The sequence below is a fragment of the Tamandua tetradactyla genome, chromosome 1, assembly GCF_023851605.1.
Source record: "Tamandua tetradactyla isolate mTamTet1 chromosome 1, mTamTet1.pri, whole genome shotgun sequence".
Lineage (NCBI taxonomy): Eukaryota > Metazoa > Chordata > Mammalia > Pilosa > Myrmecophagidae > Tamandua > Tamandua tetradactyla.
Genome location: NC_135327.1, coordinates 230,517,760 through 230,536,109, shown reverse-complemented (window position 1 = coordinate 230,536,109; position 18,350 = coordinate 230,517,760). Strand labels below are relative to the sequence as shown.

At 43.4% G+C, this 18,350-nt stretch overlaps 1 protein-coding gene across 1 annotated transcript in view; it reads left to right on the top strand.

Moving 5' to 3' along the window:
- PLXDC2 (plexin domain containing 2) overlaps positions 1-18,350 on the top strand; it is a 372,398-nt gene that overhangs the window by 111,829 nt on the left and 242,219 nt on the right. Inside the window, exon 2 of the mRNA XM_077154385.1 lies at positions 16,489-16,718. Coding sequence (XP_077010500.1) covers positions 16,489-16,718 — 230 coding nt within the window. The remainder of the gene's footprint in view (positions 1-16,488; positions 16,719-18,350) is intronic.

Genomic DNA, 18,350 nt, shown 5'->3' with positions numbered 1-18,350 from the left:
TAATTCTTCCAATCTATGAATATGGTATACCTTGCCTTGTATGTAGATCATCTTTCAGAAATGTTTTGTAGATTTAGTATACATGACTTTTATAACCTGGGTTAAATTATTCTAGATATTGTATTTCACATGTTATTGAAAATGGAATTGCTTTATTAATTTCCTCTTTAGATTTTTCATTGCTAGTGTATGGCAACACAAATGATTTTTCTGAGTTCATCTTGTGCCTGCCACTTTGCTGAACTTGTTTATTAGCTCTAATTGTTTCATTGTGGATTCCTATGGAATTTCTGTATATAAGATCAGAACATCTGCAAAGAGAGAGAGTTTTACTTCTTCCCTTTCTGTTGGATACCTTTCATTTCTTTTTCTTGCCCAATTTCTCTAACTAGAACTGACAGTATGATATTGAATAGCAGTGGTAAAAGTGGGTACCCTTTGTCTTGGTCCTGATGTTGGAGGAAAAGCTTTAAGTCTTTCAGCAATTGAATAAGATATTAGATGATGTTTTTTCCTAAGTAGCCTGTATCATTTTGAGAAAGTTCAATTTTATTCCAGTGTTCTGACTGTTATTATCAAGAAGAGGTGCTGGATTCTGTCAGATGCCTTTTTTGTTTCTATTGTGGTGATCATGTTTCTTTAGTGTCCCTGTCATTTATTTATGCAGTGAATTACATTGATTGGTTTCTGTATGTTGAACTACCAGTAGATTCCTGGGATAAATCTTGCTTGGTCATGGTGTTTAATGCTTTTTTTGTGCTCTTGGATTCAGTTTGGTAGAATTTTGCTAAGAATTTTTGCATCTATATTCATAAAGGAATGACAAGGAGATAGCGCACCTGAATTCATGTAATACATTCCAGAACAGGGGACTGACAATTGCTAGTTATTGTTCTCTCCTTTGTTGAAAGTGGTACATCCTCATCTCCCACTATTAATGTAAAACTGTCTGTTGCTCCCTTCAGTTCTGTCCGTGTTTGCTTCGTATGCGACATTGTATATGAATACAACATAATGTCCTTCTTTGTCTATTGTAACCGTTTTTGACTTAGAGTGCAGTGTATTTTGTATTAACATAGCTACCCAGCTCTCTTTTGGTAACCATTCACATGAAATGCGTTTTTTTTCTATCCTTTTGCTTGCAACCTGTTTTTATCTTTGAAGCTAAGATGCGTCTCTTGTAAATGGTAAATTGATGGGTAACATTTCTTTATCCATTCTCCATTCTGTCAATCTCTATCTTAATACTGGAGAGTTTAATCTATTTACCTCTAAGGTAATTAGAAGTCAAGACTTAGACTTCTGCCAATTTTCTAACTGATTTTTGTGAGTCTCTTATCATTTTTACCCTCTATTCCTCCAATCCTGTCTTCCTTTTTGTTTGCATGGTCTTTTATAATGCACCATTTTTAATCACTTCTCACTTGTTTTTCTGCAGATTTAAAAAATATTTATTTGCTTTATGGTTACCATGATTATTACATCTAACATCCTAAGTCTATTAAAATCTAGTTTGTATTAACACCAACTTGAATGCCATACTCCACACATACTCTGTTCGTATATCCCCCTTCTCTCCATTTTATGTTGTTCTTGTCACAAGTTACATCTCTATGTAATTTATAATGTTTCTATTTTTATATTAGAAGACAAATATTTTAATAATATAAAAACTGTCAGACCTTTACTCTTTTATAAGCACAATAATTTTTTCAAGATAAGATGGGGAGCTGTATCCTATAAGGAAATTATATAGAATCCTCCATTTACTACTCTTTTTAAGCAAGAACGTTTTTTTTAATCCTTGTTCCTCAGATATTACTTCCTTGTAATTTAAAGGATACAATACCTATCTTAGCAGTATTGTCCTTAGCACTAGTGAATTCATGTAATACATTACAGAGCAGTGGACTAGCAATCACTAGTTATCCAACCCTTTAAGTAATTGGTTTTTTTTTTATTTTTATGAAATTCAGATTTTTTTTTTTTTTTGGCTACGTACTGACATAAGGCGCACCTGCAGAGAAGAGGTCTTTTCAAAATTCATGTAGTTAATATTTAAAAGAAGAGATTTTTTTCTAGTTTATCTTGAATTTGCATTTGATTCTAAAAATTTTCCAGAGCTCCAGAAACTCATAAATGGCTAATGGTTCCTTCTAGAATGTGGATTTCCATCTCACTGTGGTAACTTAATCCTTTACTGATAGTTTTATATTTTAGGAATATATCGCAAAAATTGAAACCTAATTTTAGTACTGTTTTAACTGCCTGAATTTCTTTTTTTAAATGTAATTTTGTTGATTGTGGTTTATTTACAATGTTACTTAAATTATGTAATCAGCATAAATACATGTAATCATGCGATTTAATTAAAGAATGTTGTTTAGGAATGTAATGACAGAATTCAGGCATTCACAGCATTTAGAAATTCTTAGTAAACTTTATTTTAAAACTGCTTTTAGTTATAAGCATTTCTCTTTTTCTTCTAAAAAAGGAGTGAAAAAAAATCCTGTTAGATTCTTTGGAGCAAAATTTAGTGTGAATGACGTGTAATTTGTGAAAGACAAAAATTTTTTAATTGAATTTATACTGATGTTCAACTGTCTATTTCTCATCATTTTCCTAGGTTTTTTCTTTCTTTATTTATTTTTTTGCATGGCAGGCATTGGGAAGCGAACCCAGGGCTCCAGCATGGCAGGTGAGAATTGTGCCACTGAACCACTGTCACACTACTTCAATTTTTCCAGTTGTTAACTTGACTTTTTTCCATTCTTAGAAGAGAGGCTATTTGGAATATGAACTTTTTTTTAAAGGTCAAAATCATTGGTTTACCTTGAGGAACACTTTTTCCATATCAGGATACTTCACTCCTAATACTAGCTTGAATTACTCAAAAGAGAAAGCTGGCAAGTGAATGCATCCATGCAGGTTATCTGCTACTAAAAATTCAAAAGCTACTTAATCTAATACATGCATCTTTGTTTATAAAGCAATACATAATTCAGTTTAGATAGCAATGCGTGTTTTGTTTAAAGAATTATATGTGATGTGCTTCACTAACATATTAATTATGGAGCCTTTATTTTATGTGTGACTTTGATATTCAGCAGCATAAATCTTTCCTGAGTTTTCCATAGAACTTTTTTGTAAAGTTATTTGGAGGTATCAAAGCTAAGTAGTTTTTCCCATTGCTTTGTGGCTCTAAGGTTGTGTGAAGATATTATTTCATTAAATATATAAATAAAATGTGAGAAATAGAATAACTTGGAGAAGGTTTTTTTTCCCTTCCTGTAGTTTTCTCTGAACATTTTGAAGTGCTTTGAAGTTACAGCAATATAACACTGGTCTTCTATTTAGTGAAGCTCAAATATTTAGAAGAAAAGCTGAAGAAAGTATAGAAAATTGCATGGACATTGACAGTCAGCCTCTAATGCTCTCAAGAAATAGCCTAATGTCTCCAAGTATTCAGGGCTAAGAATTTTAAGCAGAAAAATAAGATGGTCTTCAGTACGAGCTTTCCTGATGGAGCAGACCAGACCTTTACTCACCTGTGTCACCAAACAGCCTGGGTTACTCAGGGAATATTTTAGAAATTTGTGAAATGTAGATATGCCATAGGAACAAACCAAAAACTGTCATCCTGTGTAACACATAGATAAGCACTCATAATGCTACTGAGCAATTCTGTCTCTTCTTTTCTTTCAAGTATATACATACATGTGTATATATTTTTTACCTAATTCAAATCATGCTATTTCTAGTTTTTCTATGCTTATTTATAAATATTTTTATGCATTTAAGACTATCACCATAGGATCAAACCCCAGCAAAATTTTACTGTAGACTGAAAAATTGCGCACATGAAATTGTTTTCATTTTTAAATAGTTTTAGTCACACATCGTACAATCCAGCCTAAGTGTATGGACGCGCCTTCACCACCATACTCTAACTGAAGACATTTCCTTTTCTTCCACAAAGAACCCATACCCCTTTTCCCAGTCCCCCCACCTGTTGACTTTTAGTTTTGGCATAGTTTTGTTACATTCAGTGGAAGCATTTTACAATGTTAGTTTGACTATAGACTCTAGCTTACACTGATTGTACCTTTTCCCATATAACATCTATTTTCAAGATTCTGCAATATTAATATTTATTTGTTCTTCCTCATGCAAAAACATATTTTAAATTTGTGCATTTAGCCACCATCATTGTGCACTCTAGGCATTCCTAAATTATACCATCTCAGTTTTCATCCTCTATCTTTGCTTCTGGTTCCATATGTGCTCCCAGCCCTTCGCCCTCTACCACATTCAGCTTCATTCAGTGTATTTATTGTGCTACAACCAGGTAGTATTGTGCTATCCATTTCTGAATTTTTACAATCGGTCCTGTAAAAATTCCTGAATTTGTACAATCTGTATTCCTTCAACTCCAATTATCCAATCTCTACCCTATTTCTATCTCCTGATAACCTGTGTTCTTAACTTAAATATTCCAAGTTCACTCATTAATGTTAGTTCACATCAGTGAGACCATACAGTATTTGTCCTTTTGTTTCTGGCTAATCTCACTCAGCATAATGTCTTCAAGGTCCATCCACTTTGTTACATACTTCATGACTTTATTCTGTCTTACAGCTGTGTAATATTCCATTGTATGTATATACCACAGCTTGTTTAGCCACTGTGGTAGACATTTGGGCTGTTTCCATCTCTTGGCAATTGTAAATAATGCTGCTATAAACATTGGTGGCCCACATGAAATTTTGATTGAAACTAAAATCCCACTACCAGTATGAGAAAGTATAGTACTTGTTAATGAGAAATACCCTGTGAACTACTGCCAGTTTCAATTTTACAATAAATCTTTGTGAATAAAGTAGAGAAAATAATTGTGATTTATTGCATTCCTTTGTCTCCTTAGAATGTGACAATTTAAATATATATACTAGTACCCGTATTTTCTTTGCTATGAATTATCTGTGGCATTTGCCCATTTTTTTAAGAAATTGAGGGTTAATCTTGTTCTTATTTATTGGTAGGATATGTTTGCATATATTCACATAAACCATTTGCAATTGTTATTTGGTAGGTCTAAAAGCTGTGTACCTATAAGTGGTAGGTTAATCTGATGTGTTATAAGTATCTTTCTCGTTGGCCTTTTAGGTTGAGGTAAAACTCAAATGGGACCGTTTTATTTCTCTGCTTGTGATTCTCTGATGGTTTTCTGTTGTGCTTGTGTGTTGACTCTGCGTGGCTCTGTATTGCCAGCATGCTGAGACTCTAGCTGTTTTGCTAATCCTGTGCTAGCGGGCAGCCCATAAATATAGACTTCATGACTTTATTTTTCACCTCTATCCAGGAATGGTATTTAAAATTGAACTAGTGATATGTGCTTCGTTAGGTTGGACAGATACCGCCCCTCAGTTGTTGGCTTACGTGGGGGCCATTGCTTGTCATTTGGGGGGTGGGGTGGGGAGGTATCTGTTAACTCATTCAGGTTCAGTGTAAAGTCACTTAGCCAAGTTTCAGCACGACACCACTGGGCGGACTCTCAGAATGCGGCATGTTGTCCACTTCCTAAAGTTCTCTTTCAGTCAAGAACCACAGGCTCCGAGCAGTCGAGTGGCGTGTCCCAGGGTACCTGGCTATCAGCTCGGGGCCCTACATGTTTAAAAAGCCAACAATTAGAGACAATTCTGTGAGGTTAAAACTGCAGGTGCAGTTGCCCCTTGTCCGAGTTCACACACATCTCTCGGGGCAGTGGGACCTGTAGAAATCTGAAGGCATTTTGATGAGGGTTTGGGTTTTCTGATGTAAATCCGATGAGATTCCCACACGTGTGTCCTGGCAGCTGCTTCTCATTACTGGGCAGGTCTGCCCTGCCTCGCGCCTCGGGCCGTGTTGGGTCCAGATCCCAAACTGATTCTGGATGGAACCCCTTGGCCATCTGACCGCCTCTGTCCCACAGGCCGTCCTCAGCGCTGGGCCCTGGCACTGGGAAGTCCTCTCTGCACCGGGTGGTGTTAGGACAGTCACCTCCACCTGCCCTGTTCTGCCCCACAACCCTCCGATTTCCCCTCCCGGGGCCGTGGGCCAGGGGGGTCCTTGTTGGCAGGGCTGCCCCTCTCCTGGCGTAGCAGAGAGACCTTCAACCATCAGGACTTCACTTTTCTTCTCAAGCCATGAGCCCCACTGCAGGAAAGGGAAGCAGGGCCGTTCAAGATTGTTCCCCATAAGTACAGGTGTTAAGACATTTTACCAAACAGTGGTAGTTTTTGTCGAGCTGAGAAACCACTAAGCTATCATAAAACATGGATGCCCACAAATAAAATAGAAAAACTAAAAACAAATGTGGAGTATTTAATTGTATGATCACACATCATCTAAAATATACTTCATAAGCTATTGGGTCATTACAGGAAGATGATAGGGTTTTTTTTAGCTGGGAGAAAATTATAAAATTGCAACCTGTCATTTTAAAGCTGCTGCAAGGTCATGTATCTAATAACTACACGTGGTTTCTGGGTTTTGGCAGAAAGTTTTCAATGGAGATTAGGGAGGACCCTATTAAAATGTCAATGCTCAGGTTTAATTAAATGCTGTTGCCTCCATTTGTTGATCGTGGCTCAAGTGGAATTGAGCCTTCCCCAAATCTGGCCCCCCTCTAAGAAATCAGGGTGGTGTGAGCTCTTTGACAGGGGACCTTTGCTGGAAATTGGGAGGCATGTGCCATCACACCAAAACAAGTGCTGAAGTTGCCTTGAAGGAATTCAGATTTTCTTCTAAATGTCTTCTAGGTAGTTAATAGAAAATCAATTAATAAGAATATGAATTATTTATTTGAAATTATTCCCAAACCTTTTTAAGATATAATCAAAAACAGAATCAATATAGTGGAAATGATAATATCGATGTGCTCTTTCCTTTCACCCTGTTTTTTTCATAAACTTTGCCCCATTTCCTCACATTCCCTGAGTATTTTCTTTCCCACGCTCAATTGTTCACGTATTTTTGCTGTTTTAAACACTACACCTTTACCTCAACATTTTTTTTTTTTTTTGCTCTTAGATTGTTTCCTTGTGTTTTATTACTAGGTTTTGGGATATTTCTCAATTGATTCCCTGAGGAATTCATCAGAGGCAGGTCAGGTGGTGATGAGACCCAGTAGCAATCAGCAGGGATTGATTTCCCCATCTGCAACTTTGTCTCTAAATGCACCAATTTCACCAGATGTAAAAGGGAGCAGCATATGAATAAAATGCAAATGCTTGTGACAGTCCCTGGCACATGGCAAACTCTGAGGGAGAGTCAGCTATTCCTGTTCTGATTATTACTAGTCTGTTGTTAGAGGCAATACATAAAACACCTTTGTTTTACAATCATAAACACTGTGATTTCTTCTTTCTATTTATTTTTAATATTTAGTAAATGGTGTATCAGTACCTTAAAGCTGTCTTACATTTTTGTTACATAACTGTTTATCAAGCTGAGCATGTTCCCCATAGGATTACTGCCTACCTGTTTTTATATAGAAAATGAAAACATCTGTGTATTATTTAACAGTTAACATTATGACACTACCACATTTTTAAGGTGTAAATTGATTCTGCACACATGGTGGACTGCATATGGATTGATTAGACTTTCCCCATTGTGTTTTCTGTTCTGTATATTTTTCCTTTTTTTTTACTCTTTTCTTTAGTACAGAAGCATTGTTATAAGTTTCAGGCTGTATATTTTTCTTAAACTGCCTAATATTTTCCGCCAATATGTGCTTACAATAAGCAAGACTGGCCATACAAAAACTCAGAATTCAGAGAAGTGTGGTGGGGGGGCATCCAGCCCTGGGGGGCTTAGGGCTTCACCTGTCAGAGACCAAGACAGCTCAGCTCTTAAGGCTCGGACTCCTGCAGTTATTCCTTCTCTGTTTATGTGGTGGTTGGTGCTGGTTTCGGTAGCTGGCAAGGACAGGGCTGGCGGGTTGTGGCCACAGGCAGCGCTGAACGCCTTCCAAATGCCCAGGGAGCTCTGTCCGAGTCAAGCTCATCTCTGATAAATGGAAGCGTTGGTAGATTTGTTTCCCATAGTTTTGTCCATTTTCCACCTTTTTCTCCAATTACTCCGGAACCTGGTTGGAATTGAAAGGATCTGGACAAGCATTTATATGCAAAAACTTTTAAGACATTCTCTCTGGTGAGCACAGCTTGTTCAGTCCTTTGTTACTCATTCATTCATTCATTCATGTATTGCTCATTCATTTGTTATTTGAAAATCTTTGGATGCTTATTGTGTGCTGATGTACGTATATGTATGTGTATATATATATATATATATGAATGAGAAAGAGTCCTTCTCCTCAAATGTCTCTGTGTCGGGGACCCTGAGGATACCCTGGGGATGCCCTGAGGATACCCCCAGGTTTGCTGATTCTCTAGGGCTCACAGGAGCCACCATATTGTGCCCTCACACTGGGACTTACTGCAGTGGATGGAGGCAATGTGCATCCAGCAGGAGACGGAGCATGTCGGGCGGGAGCTAGGGTAGACCAGGCAGGAGCTTCCAAGAACCCCCTCCCCGTGGAGTCCCACTGGACACGCTGAATTCCTCCAGCAATTAACTGTGACCACAATGGAGGAGTGCTGTCCCTCAGGGAAGCTCATCAGAGACTCCGGGCGCAGGGTTGTCATGGGGTCTGGTCACATAGGCACCCCCTGGGTGGCATGTGGCAAAATTCCCGGCTCCAGGGAAGAAGGCAGTGTTCAGTACAAACCACGTTGTTTGCACAGTTAGGGCACAGCGAGCCTGCCATCTCAGCGAGGGGTGGTGAGGAGCTTCCTGAAGCCCCCGTCCGCAGGCCCCAACCGGGGCCAGGCTCTCGAGCAGCCCTTCCAAAGGGTGGCAGCCTCAGGCCTGCTGCGGTAGCGCTCTTCTCCTGATTCCACATTTACGCTGGGGCGGGCATAAGGCATCTTTGTTTAGAGTCACATACAAAGAGTTCCTGGACTGTAGAAGGAAGCTCAGTTATCACTGCCCGGGGAGGGCAAGGGGTGCTCCCGGGAAGGGCACTATCTGACCAGACATGAAGGCGTCCTCCGAGCCCCTGGAGCCCAGCGAGGAGGGAAGGCTGTCCATCACGCAGCGGTGACTCAGTCCATTTTGGGTAAAGCAAGCAGTGAGGCAACGGGAGCAGAGTGTGTGGCAGGAGGAAGCTGGAGGCTGGGGAAATCATCAGAACAGGAGCTTGATGTGTTTTGCAGTTTAGTGGATAGAAAGAAGTCATTCCAGGTTTTAGTCAGAAGAGGGAAGTGAGTACATCTGGACTGTCTCCATAGCAGCAAGTGGAGAAAAGGTTTTACTGAAGACAGTAGAACCAGGCAGGAAGCAAGGGATGAAGGTCTGAGCTAAGGCGTCACGGGAGGGACAGAGCTAGGACACTGGTCTGCAACCACAGTGCCCTAGAGGGACCTGGGAGCCCTCCAGGAATGGGGCTCCCCGGTCCCGCTGCACCCTCACCACCCCCGGACCAAGCAGTGTGCAAGCACGCTCTCCTGCAGCAATCTTGCCCTGAGATGCCATCAGTGAATCGAGCCCCCTGGAGCTGCCTGTGCATTATTGGGTATCTCCATGGGTGTAACTCTTTTTATAGACTCTCCTCTTCATCCTGCAGTAAATCGAGAGGCAAAGCCAGATGGCAGCCCACCTTAGCCAAATAGCCCCATCTATCCTCAGAGAGATCTAGCCAGGGCGTCTGTAGGCACTGGGTAATCTGATCCTCTTCGCACAGGATGTGCAGTGGCACTCAGCTCCTCGGATGTGCGGCCCCCAGTGCTGGTCGAGGGAGCAGAGGTGACAGGTGTGAGTTCATGCAGTTACTGCTTGGAAGGCCCATGTGTATGACAGGTTTAAGGATGCTTTCACCATAGAACTGTCATTTAATGCAGCAGCTAATCATTCCGGTAGCTTAGTTATATCCAGCCTAACACAGCTTTCTTCCCTTTTGCTTTACGTTGTCATGTTTTAATATAGATGATATCATAAAAGAAACTTGCAAGCTTGCAAAGAATATTGTGAGTCACACACAAGTTTTTTTTTGATAGTTTTGGGTTAACTGGATATTATGGGGTTTCATAATGATATTCTGCTCAAAAAGCAATGAAGCTGTCTTCTTCAGAAATAGTTGGATATTTTAATCCAATGAAATATCTCAGTAATTCATTAAACTCAACTTCTATATTCTGCCTACAGAAATATTTGCCTTTATTTTTTTCTCCTGAGCTTTCTTTCTGATAAAGAAAGCAAAGTTAGTTGAAGAAAATGATCTTTGAGGTTTACCGTCGATGGTTTAATTAGCATACAGTGGACAGAAAGCAAACAATCTGCTCATCCAGGCTATTCAAAGAACCTCCTTTTGCTTTTGTTTCCACCACATCTGGGAAAGGAGAAATTGTAGTACATAGGACCCTTCCTCTTGCTTCCAAATGCTTAGTTATGGTGGTGATTTAAAGAATAATTTGAGCTATTTTTTTATGAGCTTGGATGCCCTGAGTGGGGTATTGTGGACAGCCAGGCTGTGGTTTTCCCAACTCTCCTGCTTTTATTTCTGTACAGCATTCATGTCTGAAGTGGGATCAAAAGCTAAGCTAGTTGCACACGGTGGATGTTATCCTGAGTGGTGAACACAGGGCCGTTCCACCGAGTGGGCTGGCAGAGCCTGGCTTAGTCAGAACATGGCCAGAGGAGAAGAAATTTCTAAACGACAACCGGAAGGAGCAAAGAAAACTCCCAGAGACAGGCCCTGCAGCTCACCCATTTTCTCATTAGGAAATTCTGAGGTCCTTCCTTGGATTTCTTGGACTCTTTGTAAACACAAGTAGAGTGAACAAGGGATCTGCTTTCAAAATCTGAGCTAGCAGCTTCCAGGAGGGGGAGGCCCGTGGATGATGGAGGCAAGCAGACAGAGCCTGTGGGAGCTGTCCAGGGGACCGCAGGGTGAGACGTATGAGAAAGAAAGGCCACAGATGAAAAGTCTCAGCAGTCCCTGCTGCCTGGGGAGGGCTCCTGTGGAGTGCAGGTGTTGGCACAGATCCTTGTTTTATACAGACCATCTGTCTGTCTGCGGACCTGCCTCCCAGTAATCCGTCCAAAAGGGGGATGTCCTGATTTGCTAGCTGCCGTAATGCAATATACCAGAAACAAAATGGCTTTTAAAGAGGGGAATTTAATCAGTTGCTAGTTTACAGTTCTAAGGCCGAGAAAATGTCCCAGTTAAACCAAGTCTATAGTAATGTCCAATCTAAGGCATCCAGAAAAAGATACCTTGATTCAAGAAGGCCGATGAAGTTCAGGGTTTCTCTCTCACATGAGAAGACACATGGCAAACATGGTCAGGGCTTCTCTCTCAGCTGGAAGGGCACATGGCGAACACAGTGTCATCTGCTAGCTTCCTCTCCTGGCTTCCTGTTTCATGAAGCTCCCCAGGAGGCGTTTTCCTTTTTCATCTCCAGAGATCGCTGGCTGATGGACTCTCTGCTTCTCGTGGCTACATCATTCTGCTCTCTCTGAATCTCCTCCTTTCTGCAAAATGTTTCCTCTTTTATAGGATTCCAGTAAACTAATCAAGATTCACCCAGAATGGGTGGAGACACATCTCCACCTAATCCAGCTTAACAAACACTCTCGATTGAGTCACATCTCCAGGGAGATGATCTAATGACAGTTTCAAACATACAGTACTGAATAGGGATAGAAGAAACATCTGCCTTTACAAAATGGGATTACAATTAAAACATGGCTTTTCTAGGGTACATACATCATTTCAAAGCGGCACAGGGGACTTCCCATACTCAGGAAAAGGTAACAAACACATGGATTAGGCTTCCCACTTTTCAGCTCATTCGGGGCATGTGGCTTTGTTGCCCCTGAATTGTTTTGTTTTGTTTTGGTGCGTGGTCTGGGAATCGAACCCCCGTCTCCCGCATGGACGGCGACCATTCTACCACTGAACCACCTGTGCATCCTTCCCCTAAGTTTTGAAGTTCCTCCCATTTGTCCTAGTGAGAAGGCAGGGAAGAAAGAAAGGGGACTCAGAAGCCATGCAGGCAGCCCCCTCAGGGTTCGGCTCCCATCCATGGCCCTGGCCAGGACAGTACCACTGGGCCAGTGTGGGGCTCTTGCAGCCACCCTGGGACCATGGAAAGTGCTGTGTTTTGTCTCTGTGTTATAAATATCTAAAAAGAAAATGACCAAATTATTATCAGAGGAGATAATAGCGCCTACTTAAAAGCAACTGAGAGTTGCTTTGAAGTTCTGTTTTGAATGCTTTAACAAAGCAAATTCTTTGAAGTTTTGGGTATAGTGTAACTTTCCTGAGTTACACTATAGAGGCCTGATCTGCCGCTACTAAAACTTTTCCCCTTCTGCATACATTTTTAAAACATTGGTTGATCTATTAATTGTATTACTTTCTTTTTTTTTTTTAATTTTCTCAGCTTTTGTCTGAAAATGTCTTTTTGGTTTCATTTTTTTCAACTATTTTCTTGTATAATATAACATACATACAAAGCAAAGAAAGAAAAAAAGCAATAGTTTTCAAAGCACTCTTCAACATGTAGTTATAGGACAGATCCTTGTTTTCATTTTTTTTTTTCACATGGGCAGGCATGAGAAAATGCCGGGTCTCCTGCATGGCAGGAGAGAATTCTACCACTGAGCTACCATTGTACCACTGCTTGTTTTCATTTTTAGAGACATTTTTGTGGGGTACAGAATTCTGGGATCTGCTTTTGCTTTTTTTTTTAGCATCTTAAAGATGTTACTTCATTTTAGGGCTTGGTAGATTCTTACAAGAAGACTACAGCTATCTTTGTTCCTCTGTGTATAATGTTTCCTTTCTCTCTAGCTGCCTTTAATATTTATTTTCTTCTTATCTTTAGTTTTTTTTATTAATTAAAAAAATTAACTAACACAACATTTAGAAATCATTCCATTCTACATATGCAATCAGTAATTCTTAATATCATCACATAGATGTATGATCATCATTTCTTAGTACATTTGCATCGATTTAGAAAAAGAAATAGCAAGACAACAGAAAAAGAAATAAAATGACAATATAGAGAAAAAAATAAAACTAAAGAATACAAAAAATATATATAAAAAACAAACAAACAAAAAACACTATAGCTCAGATGCAGCTTCATTCAGTGTTTTAACATAATTACATTACAATTAGGTAGTATTGTGCTGTCCATTTTTGAGTTTTTGTATCTAGTCCTGCTGCACAGTCTGTATCCCTTCAGCTCCAATTACCCATTATCTTACCCTGTTTCTAACTCCTGCTGGTCTCTGTTACCAATGACATATTCCAAGTTTATTCTCGAATGTTTTTGGCTAGACTCACTCAGCATAATGTTCTCTAGGTTCATCCGTGTTATTACATGCTTCATAAGTTTATTCTGTCTTAAAACTGCATAATATTCCATCGTATGTATATACCACAGTTTGTTTAGCCACTCGTCTGTTGATGGACATTTTGGCTGTTTCCATCTCTTTGCAATTGTAAATAATGCTGCTATAAACATTGGTGTGCAAATGTCCGTTGGTGTCTTTGCCCTTAAGTCCTTTGAGTAGATTCCCAGCAATGGTATTGCTGGGTCGTATGGCAATTCTATATTCAGTTTTTTGAGGAACTGCCAAACTGCCTTCCACAGTGGTTGCACCATTTGACATTCCCACCAACAGTGGATAAGTGTGCCTCTTTCTCCGCATCCTCTCCAGCACTTGTCATTTTCTGTTTTGTTGATAATGGCCATTCTGGTGGGTGTGAGATGATATCTCATTGTGGTTTTGATTTGCATTTCTCTAATGGCCAGGGACATTGAGCATCTCTTCATGTGCCTTTTGGCCATTTGTATTTCCTCTTCTGAGAGGTGTCTGTTCAAGTCTTTTTCCCATTTTGTAATTGGGTTGGCTATCTTTTTGTTGTTGAGTTGAACAATCTCTTTATAAATTCTGGATACTAGACCTTTATCTGATACATCGTTTCCAAATATTGTCTCCCATTGTGTAGGCTGTCTTTCTACTTTCTTGATGAAGTTCTTTGATGCACAAAAGTGTTTAATTTTGAGGAGTTTCCATTTATTTATTTATTTCTTCAGTGCTCTTGCTTTAGGTTTAAGGTCCATAAAACTGCCTCCAATTGTAAGTTTCATAAGATATCTCCCTACATTTTCCTCTAACTGTTTTATGGTCTTAGACCTAATGTTTAGATCTTTGATCCATTTTGAGTTAACTTTTGTATAGGGTGTGAGATACAGGTCCTCTTTCATTCTTTTGCATATGGATATCCAGTTCTCTAGGCACCATTTATTGAAGAGACTGCTCTGTCCCAGGTGAATTGGCTTGACTGCCTTATCAAAGATCAAATGTCCATAGATGAGAGGGTCTATATCTGAGCACTCTATTCGATTCCATTGGTTGATATATCTATCTTTATGCCAATACCATGCTGTTTTGACCACTGTGGCTTCATAATATGCCTTAAAGTCCGGCATATTTCTTTCCATTTCTTATCAGGATTGACTTCCTAAGCAGGACCCTGTATAGATTTGTAGTTTCCCGACCTGTCGGTTAGTTTTGGTATGACTTGCTGAAAGCTGCCCATGCCAGGGCAAGCCAACAGCACAGCTCTAAAGTTCACCTGAGTCCTAAGCTTTGAGGTCTTAGCTGGTTATACAGCTTACTTTTATTTGTGAGCTGCCTCAAATATTTTGATAATGAGGCAGAATATATAAATAAGGCAAATAAAATTGCTTTACGTAGCTTTGCCTAGAATCATAGGACTTAGAGGCTGACATGGAGTCAGGAAAAGGTGTCCACTTCTGCAGCTGAGATTTTTTTCATCCTTATCTTAAACCTGAGGCACCTAAAGCAGAGAGTTTGGTCAAGTTGGCTGGACCCCACAGGCAGCCGAACAGGAAGAAGCCCAGTGCAGCTATTCAGAGTGTTTCCTCCGTTATGAAATCTTCACTGCTCCAATGAATTTAGCCTCAAAGAGACTGTCCATGATTTACTCACTCGCAGACACTGTGCACTCATGGGGGGGAGGGGCCCCGAGAAATCTCTGTGTGTGGGGATCCTTGAGGGGGCCTGAGAAACCTTGTATGTGTGGGCTCCTCACCAGCTGGCCACAGGCCCATGAAGGTGCATCAGGTCTGCCTCTCTTTGGGGCGCTTTGGGGCGCTTTGGGGCACTGTCCCAGATTCAAGGCCCTTGGGTGGTTCTTCTCCCTGAGCTTAGCTACAAAGGCACCAGGCCGTCAGCGATTGGTTAAGTTTACTGCGAAACCAAAGAACCTTCTCTGTGTGTAGGATTCCTAGCACCTTTCTGATTGAAAGGGGAAAATTTCAGGCCCCTGTGCACGGATTGGGAATGATCAGCTTAACTTGTAAGTTAATAAGCAGCTGATTCCGTGGTTGCTACGACAGATTAATGTGCATGTTTCTTGCCAGGTGGTGGTCTTAGTTTACCAGCGCTACTGTGACAAATACCACTTTAAAAACGATTTGATTTCTCCAAATGTCTCTGCACTGCAGGGAAATCACAGCTGCCGCTGGGCTACTGCTCTCTCCACCTCTTTGAGCCAATATCCTGCCTATTGTTTAGCCTGTCCATCTGTGACTTTTGGTGATGGTTTATTGAAGGATCCCCGTCAGAAGCAGAATTTCCCATCCCTGTGGCCTCCTGACATGAACAGTGAGGAGTTGTGATGGAATCCAGTGTTCTCTCCTGTGGCAGCAGGATGTGCTGCTCAGCGAGGCCAGCCCCGGCACGTGGCTGTAAGAGGCCGCTGTGATGGGAGCCCCTGGCCGCCATTCACGTCTGTAAGGGCCAGTCACCGTCATCCTCCCCCACAGCACAGCTCCCAGGTGGAGACGCAGAGTGAGCCCAGCGTTGGTGGTGACTACTGGGGGCACCATTTAAACAGGCTGGGTAGTGGACAGTCTGCTTGTCAGCCGCGAGGCAGCTTAGTGCGACACTCCGATGGTTCCATAGATTATTTAACCATCTCAAAGGCAGCGTCTTCTCTTTGCTGCGCAGCATAACTCATGTGATGCGAATGTAAGCTGTCAAGTCAACAAGGCCTGGCTTTTATTTTCAAATGACATGGCAATTGCTTGCCTTCATTCTTTGATTTGGATGTAAGAGGGGATGTTTAGGAGTTGGGGAGTGGGTTGAGCATTGCTTTGTGGGGCAGAGCTCTTCTGGAGACTCCATGGGGTCCGCTCATAACAACTGCGGTGATTCTGGCGCATGTGCAATGGCATTCCGGTGGAGGGGTCAACCAGGGCAAACGCTACTGCCCAGCAGGTGTCAGGTGGACGGTCCACCTGCATGCAGGCAGGTGGAATGGCTCTCTCTGTGGCAGGAGGTGGTGCGTGGGGGACGTGCAGCATGTGGTGACTCCCTGGTTTCTTCTTCACACAGTGTGGACCTATGAGGACACGCCGGCTTTCCTGCAGGCAGCTGCGCAGGTGGACGCAGACGCGCAGGTGGACGTGGTCATGCAGGCGCATGGCCGCAGGTGGAGGAGGGGCTCGGAGCCCCTCGGGACGCTGGATACAAACCGGGCCAGCGTGGGTCAGGAGCCGCCCGAGCCCCGGGGCCTCACCGACTTGCTGATGGACGACGGGCGGGACAACACCACGCAGATCGAGGTGGGTCCGCAGCCCCCGCGGGGTCAGCATGTCACGGCTGCCCGGGCCAGGGAGCTTCTCGGCCCACAGCGTTGGGGCTGCACCTCCAGCTTCATGGCGCTGCCAGGGCTGCCCTTGTCCCTGGCCTGGCTGCGCTCCGGCCGCCCCCGGCCTTGGCTCTCCCTCTCCTGTGCCTGCCCCTCTGGCCCCTCCGCCTGCCCCCACTGGCCGGGTCCCGATGTCGTCTGCTCACGAGGCCCCGAGTCCCCACCCCAATGGCTGGGCCTCGTCTAGTGTGCCCTTTGGAGCCTATCTGCAAACAGGCCACACCTAAGGAATTAGGACACCTCAAAGGCCTGGCCACACCAGCGGTCACCCTACGCCAGGGGCTCTGTGTAGGCGAGGGACAATCCCCAGTAGCCTCCAGGCCCACCTGTCACTTCAGGTCAGTGAGAGCTTCTGGAATCATCCACTATAAAGATTAATTTAATTCATTCGTAAATACATTCATTATCTTCAATTAATTTAACATAATGCATTTATTGCACAAGCCATGTGGTTGTGGGTCAGCTCGTTCCTGGTGGACCAAGCAGGGCCTGCTGGAGATGGTGGCAGGTCATGGTGTCCATGGGGTCCACTGTGCCCACGGGTCCTCGGCGTCCCACCCACCACGTCCCGCCCTCTGCCCTGCGGCCTGGCATGTGGCTGGGAGGGCAGGGGCTGGGCCCCAGGCTGGGGAGGCCACAGGGGTGAGGAGACCGGCTGCCCCCGCCCCCTAGGGCTGGGCTTCCTGCAGCGCCGCCGGCTCAGGGTCCCGTTGGGTGCAGCCCTTCCCCGGCACACGACTCTGCACCGGGCTGGGAGCCGCTCCTGCGGGGCTGCAGCCTGAGGCGGGGCCGTGGGCGGGCAGTGTGTGCGGTGGAGGTTCAAGGAGGACGCGCTTCAGCCACTCCCGGGTTTGGCAGAGGCCCGGAGGGTTGGTTTCCTCACTGCTCCCGTTGTCAGCAGGAGTGAGGAGGAAGACAGGGGAGGGGCGCGGGTGCCCGCCTGCGGGCGCAGGGCTGTGTCCGCACTTTCCTGACAAGGGACCCCCACGGCCAGCTGTGCTGGCAGTGGGAGAGCGCCCAGGGATGCTCAGGAGGCAGGGGGTGGCAGGGGGAGCAGGCGGCTGGGGGCACCTCGGGGGGTGGCCTGGGGCCTGTCTGGCTGTCATGGTGGCAGTGAGTGGGATGCGGGTCCGGGTCTGAGCTTCGCAGGCGGTTAGCTGCAGAGGTGGCGGGTCTGAGACTTCCTGTCATCTTTGGCCTGGTCACTCACTGTCCACCTGTGTGTGTAGCCCCTCAAGCCCCTCCAACTGACATTGCAACCCCGCTACCTCCCAGGTTACAGGCTTGTAGCTTGCAGGAACCAGGTGCCAATCTTTTTATTGTAGCTTAGTCCCTGAAACAGTCATTATTTAGCAAAACGCTCAGCATCACGAGACTGCTGTTGGTGGGGCACCGTGTGCGAAGGCATCCTCTTGTTCCCTCGTAGTGTGAGGAACCTTCCAGAGATCTAGAGCAGAGGCCATTGGGATTCCGCTCACGAGAGACGCTCAGCCCACTTGAAAGGCTTCGGCCAGCATGCGTGGGGGTGGCCCAGCTGCTGGGCATG